At 43.4% G+C, this 14,550-nt stretch overlaps 2 protein-coding genes and 1 pseudogene across 3 annotated transcripts in view; 1 reads left to right on the top strand and 2 right to left on the bottom strand.

Annotated features, from left to right (window-relative positions):
- The window catches only part of LOC137241447 (thioredoxin-like protein 1), a 105,947-nt pseudogene that overhangs the window by 74,027 nt on the left and 17,370 nt on the right, over positions 1-14,550 (bottom strand).
- LOC137241449 (uncharacterized) overlaps positions 1-14,550 on the top strand; it is a 50,647-nt gene that overhangs the window by 35,643 nt on the left and 454 nt on the right. The window lies entirely within an intron of this gene.
- Positions 12,468-13,950, bottom strand: LOC137242935 (alpha-ketoglutarate-dependent dioxygenase alkB homolog 6). Of its 2 annotated transcripts, none has more exons than XM_067770198.1 (3): positions 13,603-13,950; positions 13,301-13,514; positions 12,468-13,240 (listed from the first exon to the last, which is right to left on the bottom strand). In XM_067770198.1, the coding sequence occupies exons 1-3, from the start codon at positions 13,621-13,623 to the stop codon at positions 12,765-12,767; spliced, it is 711 nt and encodes a 236-aa protein (XP_067626299.1). In that variant the 5' UTR covers positions 13,624-13,950; the 3' UTR covers positions 12,468-12,764. The 2 variants fall into 2 exon arrangements, with proteins under 2 accessions (XP_067626299.1, XP_067626298.1); XM_067770197.1 differs by having other exon boundaries at positions 13,594-13,946.

The raw sequence follows: 14,550 nt of genomic DNA, 5'->3' as shown, positions 1-14,550 counted from the left end.
TCTTTTTAATGCCTGTATGCAAGAAGGCGTGTTCCCTCGCCCGTGGAAACGACAAAGACTTGTCCTATTGCTGAAACGTGGTAAACAGCCGGACCAACCATCCTCATATAGGCCACTTTGTATGCTGGATTCCCTAGGGAAGATTTTCGAGCGTATAATTAGTGAGCGCCGACAGCTGACTCTAGAAAGACCAGGTGGCTTATCGAATAGTCAATATGGATTTCACAAATCAAGATCCACCGTAGATGCAATACAAACAGTCGTCAATATAGCTAGAGAAGCTATCTCTGGAGGCCAAAATAAAAAGAAGTTCTGTGCACTGATTATGTTGGACATCAAGAATGCTTTTAACACTGCGAACTGGATGCAGATAATGGCAGCGCTGCAAAGCTTCGGCACTCCAGCTTACTTACGCAGAATTATAGGTAGCTATCTTAAAGACAGAGTACTTCTTTTTGACACTGATCAAGGAGCAAAAGAGTACAAAATCACAGGAGGCGTCCCACAGGGATCTGTTCTCGGTCCAACGCTTTGGAATGTAATGTATGACGGGGTGCTAAAGATAGATCTACCAGAAAACACGCAAATTGTGGGATATGCTGATGATATTGCAGTGGTAGTAGTGGCCAAGAAACTGGACCTGCTTCAAGCATTATGTAATGACGCCGTAGCAATAATAAAGGAATGGCTGACCAATACAGGACTGGAGTTGGCTAGCCAAAAGACGGAAGTGGTATTAGTAAGTCCAAAACGGTCGGCGAACGAGTTAGTCTTAACTGTCGGGGATGATCAAATCACCTCAAAGGATTCCTTAAAATACTTAGGAGTGCACATTGACTCTAAGTTAACTTTCAAAGAGCACTTCAGAGCGGTGGGGGAGAAAATTACCAAAGTTAATGGATCACTTATGCGAATAATGCCTAACATTGGTGGTCCGAGCGAAGCTATACGTCAGCTATTTTCCACAGTAACCAGCTCAATAATACTATACGCAGTACCAGTGTGGTATGGATCTAAACAGACCCATCAAAAATATATATTAGCAGCGTACCGACTTGCTTCTTTAAGAATAGCAAGTGCTTATCGGACGGTGTCCGACGACGCGATCCTGGTTCTAACCCGGAAAATCCCAGTGGACTTACTGGCAAGCGAAATGGCCGATCTGTATAACACTAATATCGAGCGACCATCTGAAGAAGACAAGAAAAGAGCAAGGACACAAACAATAGCTAAGTGGCAAGAACGGTGGGAGGCCTCGAGTAAAGGGCGTTGGACTTTCACACTAGTTTGGAACGTAGCTCAATGGAATGAGCGGAAGCACGGCGAACTGAACTACCATCTCACGCAGATAATCAGTGGACATGGCGGTTTCAAAGAGTATTTATGGAAGCGTAGGATAGAGGAAGATCCTCATTGCCCAATGTGTACCACAGAGTTAGAAAACGCAGAACACGTCATGTTCTACTGCCCCCGTTTCCACGAAGAAAGACTCACCTTGCATGGAGTCTTTGGGGAGGAACCTACCACGAGAAATTTAGTTTCACATATGTGCAACAGGAAAGAATGTTGGACTGCAGTGAGCAAAATAGCATTTATAGTAATGACACGCCTGATGGATTCTGAGAGGGAGCGCAGAGAAATGCGCATGCGAAGCAGTGGCGATTAAATGGACACTCAGAGCAAATAGCGGGAACCTGGAGCAGGGACAACAGTAGGCTCTTAAAAAATGAGAAATATGGAACGCCACCCTGAAGTAATGCGAAAGTGGTGCCGGGGTGGGCGACGGTTCCAGAACGGGGCTGTTTTTTAGTCTACGGACACACGGTTGCTGCGACGGCAGCAATTATGGTGCATTAGGCATTTTTCAGCCTCCCCGCAAAAAAAAAAAAAAAAAGTAGGGTGAGATGTTGGCGGATCGGATAGAAGAAACGACGTTCTGCACAATAAACGTATGGTAGGAAGCTGTCACAGTTCGCCAGATATCTCAATCCTGAGCGCAGAACTCGTAAACTGCGTCAACTGGCAGCCGATGGTAACATTGACATCCGACCACCTGCCTATACTTATTTCGCTCGAGCGTACCGCCGACTTCATCGTCACCGAAAAACGCACTTTCACAAACTTCAAAAAAGGAAAGTGGGAAGAATATAAATCTTTTACAGACAACCTCTTTGCTGCCCTCCCTATCCCGACTGATGCCCGCCAAGGGGAGCGTGCCTTCCGTAAGGTCATTGAATCCGCTTCGGCACGTTTCATTCCCGCCGGGAGAATTCCCGAAATCCGGCCACACTTCCCGGCGGAGGCCGCAAACTTAGCGAGAGAACGTGACCTTATAAGACAGCTTGATCCAGGCGACCCCCAAATAAGGGATATAAACCAACGCATCAGATTGCTTGTGGACGAACACAAGCGGGCGAAATGGGAGGAGCACCTAAGAGGTTGTAACCTCTCTACCGGTGTGGGTAAACTTTGGTCCACCGTAAAGTCCCTATCGAATCCGACTAACCACAAAGACAAAGTTTCCATCGCCTTTGGCGACAAAGTGCTGTCGGATGCGAAAAAATGCGCGAGGGCTTTCTGCCCACAATATACAATGCATTCTACGGTCGACAAAGATAGACGGAGGGCCAATAGACACGCACATAAACACAAATTCAGCGCGTCACCAATCAACATCACTGCTAAAGAGGTTGAGGACGCCATTGGTCTCGCTAAACCATCCAAAGCAGTGGGCCCAGATGGCATAGCCATGCCGATGTTTAAAAGCCTAGGGAAACAGGGTTTCAAATATTTAGCGCATGTCTTCAACCTGTCTCTTTCCACCTTTGTCATACCCGAGAAATGGAAAATGGCCAAGGTGGTCCCGCTACTAAAGCCTGGGAAACCAGCTAACATAGGAGAGTCGTATCGTCCGATATCTCTCCTATCGCCAGTAGCAAAGACACTTGAAGCCATTTGCTCCCTTATTTCCAAGCAAATTTGCAGCTAGCCTCTCATCAGCATGGCTTCAGAAAACTCCATAGCACTACCACCGCGCTAAATGCCATTAGCACCCAGATAAATTGCGGTTAAATCAATACCCCCACCATAGAACAGTACTCGTAGCGCTAGACCTATCAAAAGCTTTCGATACGGTCAACCATGGCTCGTTACTGCAGGACCTGGAAGGGTCTACCCTTCCCCCATGTCTTAAAAGGTGGACCGCAAATTATCTGGGTGGTCGGCAGGCATCGGTGCAATTTAGAAACGAAGCATCAAAACCAAGGAGAATTAAACAAGGGGTGCCACAGGGTGGTGTCCTATCCCCACTTTTGTTTAATTTCTACATATCTAAGCTACCTTCACCACCGGAAGGAGTCACAATCGTTTCCTACGCCGATGACTGCACAATAATGGCCACAGACCCAGGCCCAAAGATCGATGCGCTATGCAATAAAATAAACGGCTCCCTCCCTGATCTCTCCAGTTCTTTCGCCTCGCGAAACCTGGCATTATCACCGACTAAATCTTCCGCGACCTTATTTACAACATGGACGCCCCAAATGTCGACCATTTTGAACATCCACGTCGATGGCACTACGCTACCGACTGTCCTACACCCCAAAATCTTGGGTGTGACGTTTGATCAGGATCTACATTTTGGTGAGCACGCAGCCGCAATTGTTCCGAGAATTCAGAGCCGTAACAAAATCCTCAAATCCCTCGCTGGCTGTACCTGGGGAAAAGATAAGAAACGCTAATGACTACATACAAAGCAACTAGCCAGCCGATTACGTGCTACGCGTCACCCATATGGTCGCCAAGCCTAAAAATTACCCACTGGAAGAAGCTACAGGCCTGCCAAAATACTGCTCTCAGGGGCTGTCTTCTTATGTCCCCAGAACACCATCTGCATAATGAGGCGAGAATACTCCCCATCAGGGAGAGAACTGATATGCTGACCAAACAGTTCCTGTTGAATACCCAGAAACCTGAGCATCTCAACAGACTTCTGATTGATGAACCAGCACCGCCTAGGGACTTAAGGAGTTAGCTCCGTAAGCATTTTGAGGAAATACGGCACCTGAGAACCCAGCCGTATGAAGCGAAAAAACACAACCAGGTCCTTGGTGAACTCCATAAACAAACGTCGGACCTTTATGCCGGGAATTGCCCGGTGAATCCAGTACTCAAATAAAAGTATCCAAAACTCGCGGAAGAGGAACGCATACTCCCCAGGGAAACGCGTGTCACTCTTGCTCAACTTCGTTCTGGATACTGTAACAGGTTAAACTCTTACCTATCCAGAACCAACCCCGACATACAAATGTATGCCCCGCTTGAAATGTGTCCCCACATGACACCAACCATCTCTTTAATTGTAATGCGGAACCAACGCCCCTAACGCCCCTTTTCTTATGGTCCTTCCCTGTTGAAACAGCAAGTTTCCTTGGACTCCCATTAGAGGATATTGATGACAACTTGTGATCGGTCGCGGCTGTTAGGTGGGGCGAAGCATTGCTACAACAACAGCAACAACAAACAACCTCTTTGCTGCCCTCCCTATCCCGCCTGATGCCCGCCAAGGGGAGCGTGCTTTCAGCAAGGTCATTGAATCCGCCTCGGCACGTTTCATTCCCGCCGGGAGAATTCCCGAAATTCGGCCCCACTTCCCGGCGGAGGCCGCAAATTTAGCGAGAGAACGTGACCTTATAAGACAGCTCGACCCAGGCGACCCCCAAATAAGGGACATAAACCAACGCATCAGATTGCTTGTGGATGAATACAAACGGGCGAAATGGGAGGAGCACCTAAGAGGTTGTAACCTCTCTGCCGGTGTGGGTAAACTTTGGTCCACCGTAAAGTCCCTATCGAAGCCGTCTAAGCACAATGACAAAGTTTCCATCGCCTTCGGCGATAAAGTGCTGTCGGATTCGAAAAAATGCGCGAGCGCTTTCTGCCGTCAATATGTAATGCATTCTACGGTCGACAAAGATAGACGGAGGGCCAACATACACGCACATAAACATAAACTCAGCGCGTCACCAATTACCATCACCGCCAGAGAGGTTGAAGATGCCATTGGTCACGCTAAACCATCCAAAGCAGTGGGCCCAGACGGCCTAGCCATGCCGATGCTTAAAAGCCTAGGGAAAGAGGGTTTCAAATACTTAGCACATGTCTTCAACCTGTCTCTTTCCACCTTTGTCATACCCGAAAAATGGAAAATGGCCAAGGTGGTCCCGCTACTAAAGCCTGGGAAACCAGCTAACATAGGAGAGTCGTATCGCCCGATATCTCTCCTATCGCCAGTAGCAAAGACGCTTGAAGCCATTTCGCTCCCCTACTTCCAAGCAAATTTGCAGCTAGGCTCTCATCAGCATGGTTTCCGAAAACTTCATAGCACCACCACCGCGCTAAATGCCATCAGCACCCAGATAAATTGCGGTTTAAATCAAAACCCCCCCATAGAACAGTACTCGAAGCGCTAGACCTATCAAAAGCTTTTGATACGGTCAACCATGGCACGTCACTGCAAGACCTGGAAGGATCTACCCTTCCCCCATGTCTTAAAAGGTGGACCGCAAATTATCTCGGTGGTCGGCAGGCATCGGTGCAATTTAGAAACGAAACATCAAAGCCAAGAAGAATTAAACAAGGGGTGCCACAGGGTGGTCTCCTATCCCCACTTTTGTTTAATTTCTACATATCTATGCTACCTTCACCCCCAGAAGGAGTCACTATCGTTTCATACGCCGATGACTGCACAATAATGGCCACAGGCCCAGGCCCACAGATCGATGAGCTCTGCAACAGAATAAACGGCTACCTCCCTGATCTCTCCAGTTTTTTCGGCTCGCGAAACCTGGCATTATCACCGACTAAATCTTCCGCGACCTTATTTACAACATGGATGTCCCAAATGTCGACCATTTTGAACATCCACGTCGATGGCACTACGCTACCGACTGTCCTACACCCCAAAATCTTGGGTGTGACGTTTTATCAGGATCTACATTTTGGTGAGCACGCCGCCGCAATTGTTCCGAAAATCCAGAGCCGTAATAAAATCCTCAAATCCCTTGCTGGCAGTACCTGGGGAAAAGATAAAGAAACGCTCATTACTACATACAAAGCAGTTGGCCAGCCCTTTACGTGCTACGCGTCACCCATATGGTCGCCAAGCCTAAAAATTATCCACTGGAAGAAGCTACAGGCCTGCCAAAATACTGCTCTCAGAATCGCCACGGGCTGCCTCTTATGTCCCCAGAACACCATCTACATAATGAACCGAGAATACTCCCCATCAGGGAGAGAAATGAGATGCTAACCAAACAGTTCCTGTTGAATACCCAGAAACCTGGGCATCCAAACAGACATCTGATTGATGAGCCAACACCGCCTAGGGGCTTAAGGAGTAATCTCCGTAAGCATTTTGAGGAAATACGGTACCTGAGAACCCAGCCGTATGAAGCAAAAAAACACAAGCAGGTCGTTGGTGAGCTCCACAAACAAGCGTCGGAACTTTATGTTGGGAATTGCCCGGTGAATCCAGTACTCAAAGAAAAGTACCCAAAACGTGTGGAAGAGGAACGCATACTCCCCAGGGAAACGCGTGTCACTCTTGCTCAACTTCGTTCTGGATACTGTAACAAGTTAAACTCTTACCTATCCAGAATCAACCCCGACATACAAAATGTATGCCCCGCTTACAATGTGACCCCACATGACACCGACCATCTCTTTAATTGTAATGTGGAACCAACGCCTCTAACACCCCTTTCATTATGGTCCACCCCTGTTGAAACAGCAAGTTTGCCTGGACTCCCGTTAGAGGATATTGATGACAATTTGTGAACGGTCGCGGCTGTTAGGTGGGGCGAAGCACTGCTACAACAACAACAACAAAAAAGTTTTGCCCCCTCGAAACTGCAGTGTAATTGGGAAGGCATATACAGAGTTGTAAGTGGGAGCAACGATGTATTTTACCGCATACAAACCATTGGCAAACCACGAAACAGAATGAAAGTTGTTCATTTGGAAAGGCTGGCAACGTTTGGATCAGAAAATGTGTCTGACCGGGACGATCCGAATTGGAGGAGGACAGTTAGGCGAATTTTAGCATCACTAAAAATAGTGATGTATGTAGTATAATAGTGAATAGTATGTATATTTACTCAGTTTATTTAATATGAGCGAATATGAACAGTTCAATATAAAATGTGTTGAGTTAATACTAAAGAATAAAAAAGAATAAGCAAAAACGGAGTTGCCAAAATGATAGTCAATTAATTCAACGAATGTGGCGTTACCATTTCGTTTCATACATAACATTTTTCCTTCCTCTGCAGGAGTTGAGGTGAGAATGGAACTCTCGGTTTCCTTTGTCTGGTCGACCGCCGAGGGGCTGGCGGCGTCTCGCTTAGTTCCGGCTCTCTTTCCGGTGTCGCCTGCCGTGCTGGTGTTGAATGCGATGGCGGTGTATCGTCCTGTATTATTGTAGTGTTGGGAGCAGAGAACCCTTCCAAATCTTCTTCTGATCCCAATGATACATTTTGTGGTGATTCTATGGGTGCTTCGACTTCTTCGTGGTTTTCTACTATACCCGATGCAGCTGTGCCGTTCTCTTTAGCTGCAACCCTCGTTTCATGATGATTCACTTCCGGTGTTGCTTTATCGGGCCCCGCGTGTGACTTCCGTATTTGGTCTACATGTCTTTTTATCATTTTCCCATTGAATTGTATTTGATAGTGAAGATCCCCTAGACGGGCGTGTATTATTCCTTTGAGCCACTTAGCAATTCGCGGGTTACCCGACAGGAAGTATACGTTTTGATTTACCTTGAACTCTTTTCCCTTTTTCTTGAGATGCATGTATTGTTTTTCCTCTACTTTCCTCGAGTATTCCTCTGGTCGAATCAAGTCCAATCGTGTTCGTAGTTGACGCCCCATAATCAATAGTGCTGGCGAGGTGCCTGTTGTCGAATGTGGTGCATTTTTGTACTGTCTCAAGAATTCGTTAATGTTTTCCTGCAAAGAACTATTCGTGGTACCCATTGCTTTCAATGCGTTCTTGACCGTCTGTACGCTTCGCTCTGATTGTCCATTAGTTGCCGGGTGATACGGTGCTGAGTATTTGTGATATTTAACACCGACTGTAGTCAGGAAGTTGTTAAATTCCGCGGACATGAAATTTGTTCCATTATCAGATACAACCGTTTGAGGAACGCCATAAGCCGCAAATACGTCGTCCAGCAAAGTAATTGTGGCGGCCGCCGTAATTGATTTAGTGATTTTCACCTCTAACCACTTGCTATACGCATCCGAGATTATCAGTAGCATTGCTCCTTCGAACGGCCCCGCATAGTCAATATGAATGCGTTCCCACGGTTCCTTGGGATACTCCCAATGATGATCGCCACTTTTCCCGGGTTTGTTTGCCTGTTTTGCACATGATTCGCATTTGTTCGCCATGTTCTCGATATCATTGTCAATGCCCGGCCAGTATATGAATGAGCGGGCGATTCCTTTCATCTTAACAATCCCTAGGTGTGATGTGTGTAAATTGTCAAGCAGTTTGGCTCTGTACTTTGGTGGAATGACGACGCGATGCTCGAACATCAAACATCCTGACGATAGCTTGTAACTCACTTCTGGGGACTTGTATCCTGTTCTCTTCAAGCATTGACCTGGTTCCAGCAGTTTAATTATTTTACCCAGTCGCTCGTCTTTTCTGGATTCGTTTGCAATTTTGTCGGATCTTAATGGTAATTGGTTGATTTGGCGAATCACAAAGTTAATGGTTGCTGTCGTAGAGGGTGGGCCCGTGAAAGATAGTCGGCGTTAGCGTTTGCCTTTGAATTTTTATACACCACTTCGAAATCGAATCTACTCAGAAAGTCTGCGTAATTAGCCATTCTGCTAATGCAAAGTACTGGTAGAGACTTGTCTGGTTGTAAAATTGGTGACAACGGTTTATGATCTGTGATTAGCGTGAAATGACGCGCGTACAAATATTTGAAAAATTTCTGAACTGCCCATACTATTGCCAGTGCCTCTTTGTCCATTTGTGGGTATCGCTGTTCTGCAGTATTCAGTGCTCGACTTGCGTAAGCAATGGGTCGTTCAGTTCCGTTCTCTAAGCGATGTGATAGTACCGCTCCCCACTCTGTTTGACTCGCGTCCGTCGCTAGTAGAACCGGTAGTGCCGGGTTGTAGGGTATCAAGACTTGTGAGAAACCAGCGCCTGTTTTAGATACTCAAAGGCTGAATTTGCCTCTTTGGACCAGTGAAATTTTTCGCTTTTCACCATATCGCGCAATGGTCGCGCTCTCGTCGCCAGGTCTGGGATAAATGCACTATAGTAAGTAGCTTTTCCTAAAAACAGCTGTAGCTCCTCCACATTCGTTGGTTTGGGGCTATTCAGTACAGCTTCAATGTGTTTGTCAGAGTTATGCACCCCCTGTGCGTCGATGCGATGGCCTAAAAACTCCACCGATGGAGTAGCAAAAACACACTTTGACTTATTTAAGCGTAGACCATTGCATTTGATGCGATTTAGCGTTTTCGGCAAAACCCTCAGCAGCTCTTCAAAATTTTCCGCGAACACCAAGATGTCATCAAAGAGATTTAAAACGTTTGGCACTCCTTGCAGGAGCGTCTCCATTTTTCTTTGCCAAATAGCTGGAATATTTGCTGCCCCATATACCGCACGAGTCGGTCGTACTAGTCCGTGTGTAGCTGTGTTTAATGTCAAAACATGTGCGAAATCATCGTCGATCGTAAGGTGTGTATATGCGTCGGTTATATCCAAGTGACAAAATATCTCCGCTTTTTTTCATTTTATTGAACAAGTCTTCCGCTTTAGGAATCGGATGTTCGTCAATAATCATTCTTGGATTAACCGTTGGCTTGTAATTGCCAGTGATGCGAATATCTCCATTTTTTTTCGCGACTACATGTGTTGCTGAAGCCCATTCCGAATGCTCTACTCTCACGTAAAAGCCAGACTGGATTTTGCGATCTATTTCCTTGGCATACGCCTCTCTCAATGCCATTGGTATTTCGCGTGCTCGTGCGAACACTGGTGTGGCTTCCCCCTTCAGCTTCACTTTTGCAGGCGGCCCTCTCAACTTACCCGCTGTCGTGTCAAAGACTTCTTCGTAACTTGCAAGGAGATGTTGCAGCCGTTCTCGTTGATTTTCTGAGTTTTGGCGCGGTTGAACTTATAGAGTTAATTTGCCTGGCTGACGAAAATAGATCCGAAAAGTTAATTTCACTTGCGAATTGTGAGATCCATTCTCTGCCGCAAAGTGTATCGAAATCATCTTGGACAACATACAGATTCAGGCGCCGCTTAGTCCTCCCCATTGATGCGGTATTACTACAACCCTACCCATGCAGTTCACTCTATGCCCCGTGTAGCTTGTAAATCGTCTATCTGTTTTTAATAATCTAAAATTCGGTTTTATAGTGTGAAGAGTTTTATAATTAATAATGGCGCATGGGGCACCCGTATCAAGCTCCATCTGTATTTGCTTTCCATCGATATTTACGTGAAGCATTTTTCTGTCTACTGCTTTACATACATTACCGCTGTTCAGCTGCTGAGCTGGTTCGAGCTCATCCTCTGAAATCTGGTCTAGTTTTGCCTTGCACACTTTTGCAATGTGGCCCAATTTTCCACACGAAAAACATTTGGAGCTACTGAATTTGCAGTCTTTTCTGCTGTGTTGGCCCCCACATCCGTAACAATTTGCGGATTTTTCTTTTGGCTTCTTGGTCAACTTTTCAGCATTTGCATTTCTTTTTGTTTTGACTGGTTCGTATCCCAGTTTAAACGTTGGTTCACTTGGTTGTTCCCACTCTGTACACTTCAGATCTGTTGTTGCACTTTGTGTTAGTTCGATTGTGTGCGCAATTTCGTATACCTCAGTAAAATTGTTTGGTTTTTTACTTATAACCTCATTGCAAATATAGCGTGACTCCACGCCATACAGTAACTGCTCTGTTAACATCCTATCCAAAAAGTCGCCATATTCACAATATGCAGCGCCCTTTTTTAAACGAAGTGCGTACTCGGCAATCGATTCGCCTTTTTCTTGCTTACTTTGTCTAAATTTGATACTTTCAGCATACTTGTTCCGTGAGCCATCAAAATGGCGAATTAACACGGTTTTTATTTCATTGTATTTCAGCGAGTCAGGCGTCTTTGGGCTTACAAGTATTTTTAGTGCGGCGTATTCATCGTATCATATTCTCTCTCAATTCGTTTCCAGGAATGGGTCTTGAAGTTCATTCGATTGTAAACAAAAGTTCGTTCGTTTCCAAGAATGGGTCTTGAACATCAGATGGCTATAGAGTTGCCTAAACTACCAAAAAAAAAAAACTCCAAGAAATCCGTTCGGTTTCATTATTTTCAAAAAATCAGCAAGGTGATAAAAACTTATTAAAATTTATAAAAAAGGCAAAGTTTTGTAGAAATATTTTGTGGTAGATAAGTGAAAAAATATGAAATAATATATTTCGATTGCGTTGCTTTGCTTTGTTGCGCTGGCACCGCCATAAGATAACAATGAACGGCTAGCCCCTTTTTCACTTTGATGCGACCAAAATGTTTATTTACATACATATGTATATCCACATACAATAAAAAACGCAAAAAATTTATAAGAAATTACGAAATTAGATCACTTGGTGAAGTATCTGCGTTGTCGTCCGCAAAAGGCTGTTAATTATACATGTTGCGTTAACCTATACGTATACCTACAATTTATCTCAGCTGTCAAAAGTGGAATGTTGCAACGCTCCACAAAAACCTGGCCTTTATGCATCCATTTACATCAATGCGAAGACTAAGAAGCTGACTTTTTCTCCAATCGAAAGCTGCTATCAAAACCCGTTTCGTGTGCAGCCCTTCGATGAAAGGTGTTGTCACTGATAAATTTTCCACGGGTGAAAAATAGTTATTTTTTCTTCGGATTTGTAATCCTGACAAAAATTCGAGTTTTTTGATATCCCATTTGACAATCTTGAGTAAGTTTTCAGTGAAAATTATAAATTAAACCTTTACCTTGTAAAATACCCCAAAGTTATTCTGAAATGCCCAAATTTGATTTTGAGCATGATGGTATCTATGGCCAATATTATAAAAAATGCACATTTTCACGCGCTCTCAGAGAGCGAGAAGTTTCATATCATGTCATCTGTGGCTGAAATCAAACTAACTAAATATTTGACTTTACTTTACGCGTGGCTTCGTGTTTACTAACACATTCTCAATTTGGTAATCGTGCATATGTAGTGGTGCCCACCTATGGTAATAACTAATCAGTTTACACGCTATTAGTTGCGAAGTGCAATTTAATTGTTCTACTTCCAAAGTAGTCTAATAAAGACCATTTTGCAATACAGAGTATTGGAGTTATTTATTCGACAGTTCAGCGATTCAAACGGTAGCAGCTTTCAAATAAGCGGAATTTCCCAAAATTCGTTACAATATTAATTTGTTTTTATTTTATTACTTGGTACATTATATTACAGAAAAATAGCAGGGGAAATTTGTTTGTTTTTCAAGACAACGCACTATCTAATTTATATTATGGAAATCGTCGATAAGAGCATTAAAAAATGCCGTTTCAGTCAACAGTTGCATATTTGTGAGAAACGTGTTTTCAAACAGCGATTTTTGCTTTCGAATTCTTAAAACGGAGGTAAAACGCCATAATGTACGATACAAATTAGGTACAGCGCCGTTTTGTAAAACGTTACTCAAAACGTATAATTTTAACAAAACTTTAGCTTCATTTTTGTCGTTTTCGGCACATGCCTTATAGTAAGAGAAATGCGCTTCTCGCGCTGCAATATATCTCCCATATTATGCCTTCTTTCGCAGTTTTCATAATTGCAAACTCGATCACAGAGAACATCCTGTTTGACTTCATCAATAGCATGCAGGTAATCTGTGTACAGTGAGTCTTTCAATATTACCAAACTTCGTGGCTCTAAAAGCAATTTGAAGCTAACTTCCCGGTTATAACATTTCGGAGGGGTCTTACAAACTTTGTTTTCATCAGTCCTTGAATACCGCTCGTTTGCGTTTGTTTGATCCCGTTCTATGAATTCAAGTATAGTATACGAGCCACAAGTTATTGTTGATATTATGGGATAGAATAGAGGGCCGTCAGTGTGTGGCATAATACCTTGTCCTGCGAGATATTCGTTAACGAGGACATGGTTCGCCTTTCTAGATTCAAATATATCTATTTTGCATTAAAAATAAAATAATTGGTAATCTTTTTTCATAATATTGAAAAACTTACTTAAATTATTAACTTTATCTATTACGACTTGTAACCATTCCGGAATTTCCTCAGCCACCATTCCGTTTGGATGAGGTATGCCTCCATAATTTATAAGCCGCCTATTAAGCAATTGAGTCCATTTAGGCTTTGCAGTTTTTTCAACCTGGTCCAATATACGTTGCTCCTCTTGCGAAGTTATGAAGTTTGGAATATAAATTGCGGACGGTGGACACTAGAGTGAATTCAAGAAATAATGACTGGTTTTCAGATATCCTTCATTTATCGCCACGTAAATAAGTATTTATATTTACTCTGCGCACTTGAAAATTCGAGAAATCCATAATTTTTATATAGTTGGTACAATCTATTTAACATCCAATTTAGAGTTGGCAAATATCCGTGTACCTGTTATTTTGTCACAGGTACTGAAATATCACAGCACATTTCAGCGACAGCTTAGAAGGAACAACCGTGACAGATTGCCTGTGACATCATTTATTTCCCGTTACCAATCACGCTTACCAATAAAATCAATCATACACTAAAATAAAGCTATGGTCACAGGAATAAATCGCTTATATGCTATATGCTATGAGCCAATATAATTAGCGTATTATTTAAGCTGCTGAAAAACAGTACATATCCCAGAAAATGATAGCGAGGCGGCTATAGAAACACCCTCGCTAACAGAATATATCCACTGTTAAATCGATGGTCGCAGTAATAACAAAGAGTATATATACTCTTTGGAAATAGTAGGGGGACTCATGAAAGCATATAAACTTATAAGGTGTAAAATTATATCCATTTACACACGCTGTTAATACTCTAGTAATACTCTTGATAAACTTGATTGTTTATCGGCTGTATTATTGACGAACAACATTTTTTTGATTGTTATACAAATTAAAAAATGCCACGATTAAGTGAAAAATTAAAACTAAAACGTCTTTACTAAGATATACTTGTAAATGACTTTCTAATGTTGGCAATTTCTGATGAAAATTCCTGCTGTAATGTCTGCAAGGTTGCATTCCTTTGAGTTTACCGCGTTTACACAATGAAATGTGCGCGTAAATTTATACAAATTGTGTAAATGATTTTTCATACAAAATTTGACAGCTCGTTTACGCACTAGATAAATTAATACGTTTACACACTTTATAAGGCATTTATACGGTTACATGAGTCCCCCTAGTAATGTTATGTATGTATATACATATATGCTACTAATGAGTGCTTTAGTAGAGCCTGTTCCGTAGAGTTTT

The sequence above is a fragment of the Eurosta solidaginis genome, chromosome 2 (genome assembly GCF_040869045.1).
Source record: "Eurosta solidaginis isolate ZX-2024a chromosome 2, ASM4086904v1, whole genome shotgun sequence".
Taxonomy (NCBI): Eukaryota; Metazoa; Arthropoda; class Insecta; order Diptera; family Tephritidae; genus Eurosta; species Eurosta solidaginis.
This window is presented reverse-complemented; position numbering and strand designations above follow the sequence as displayed.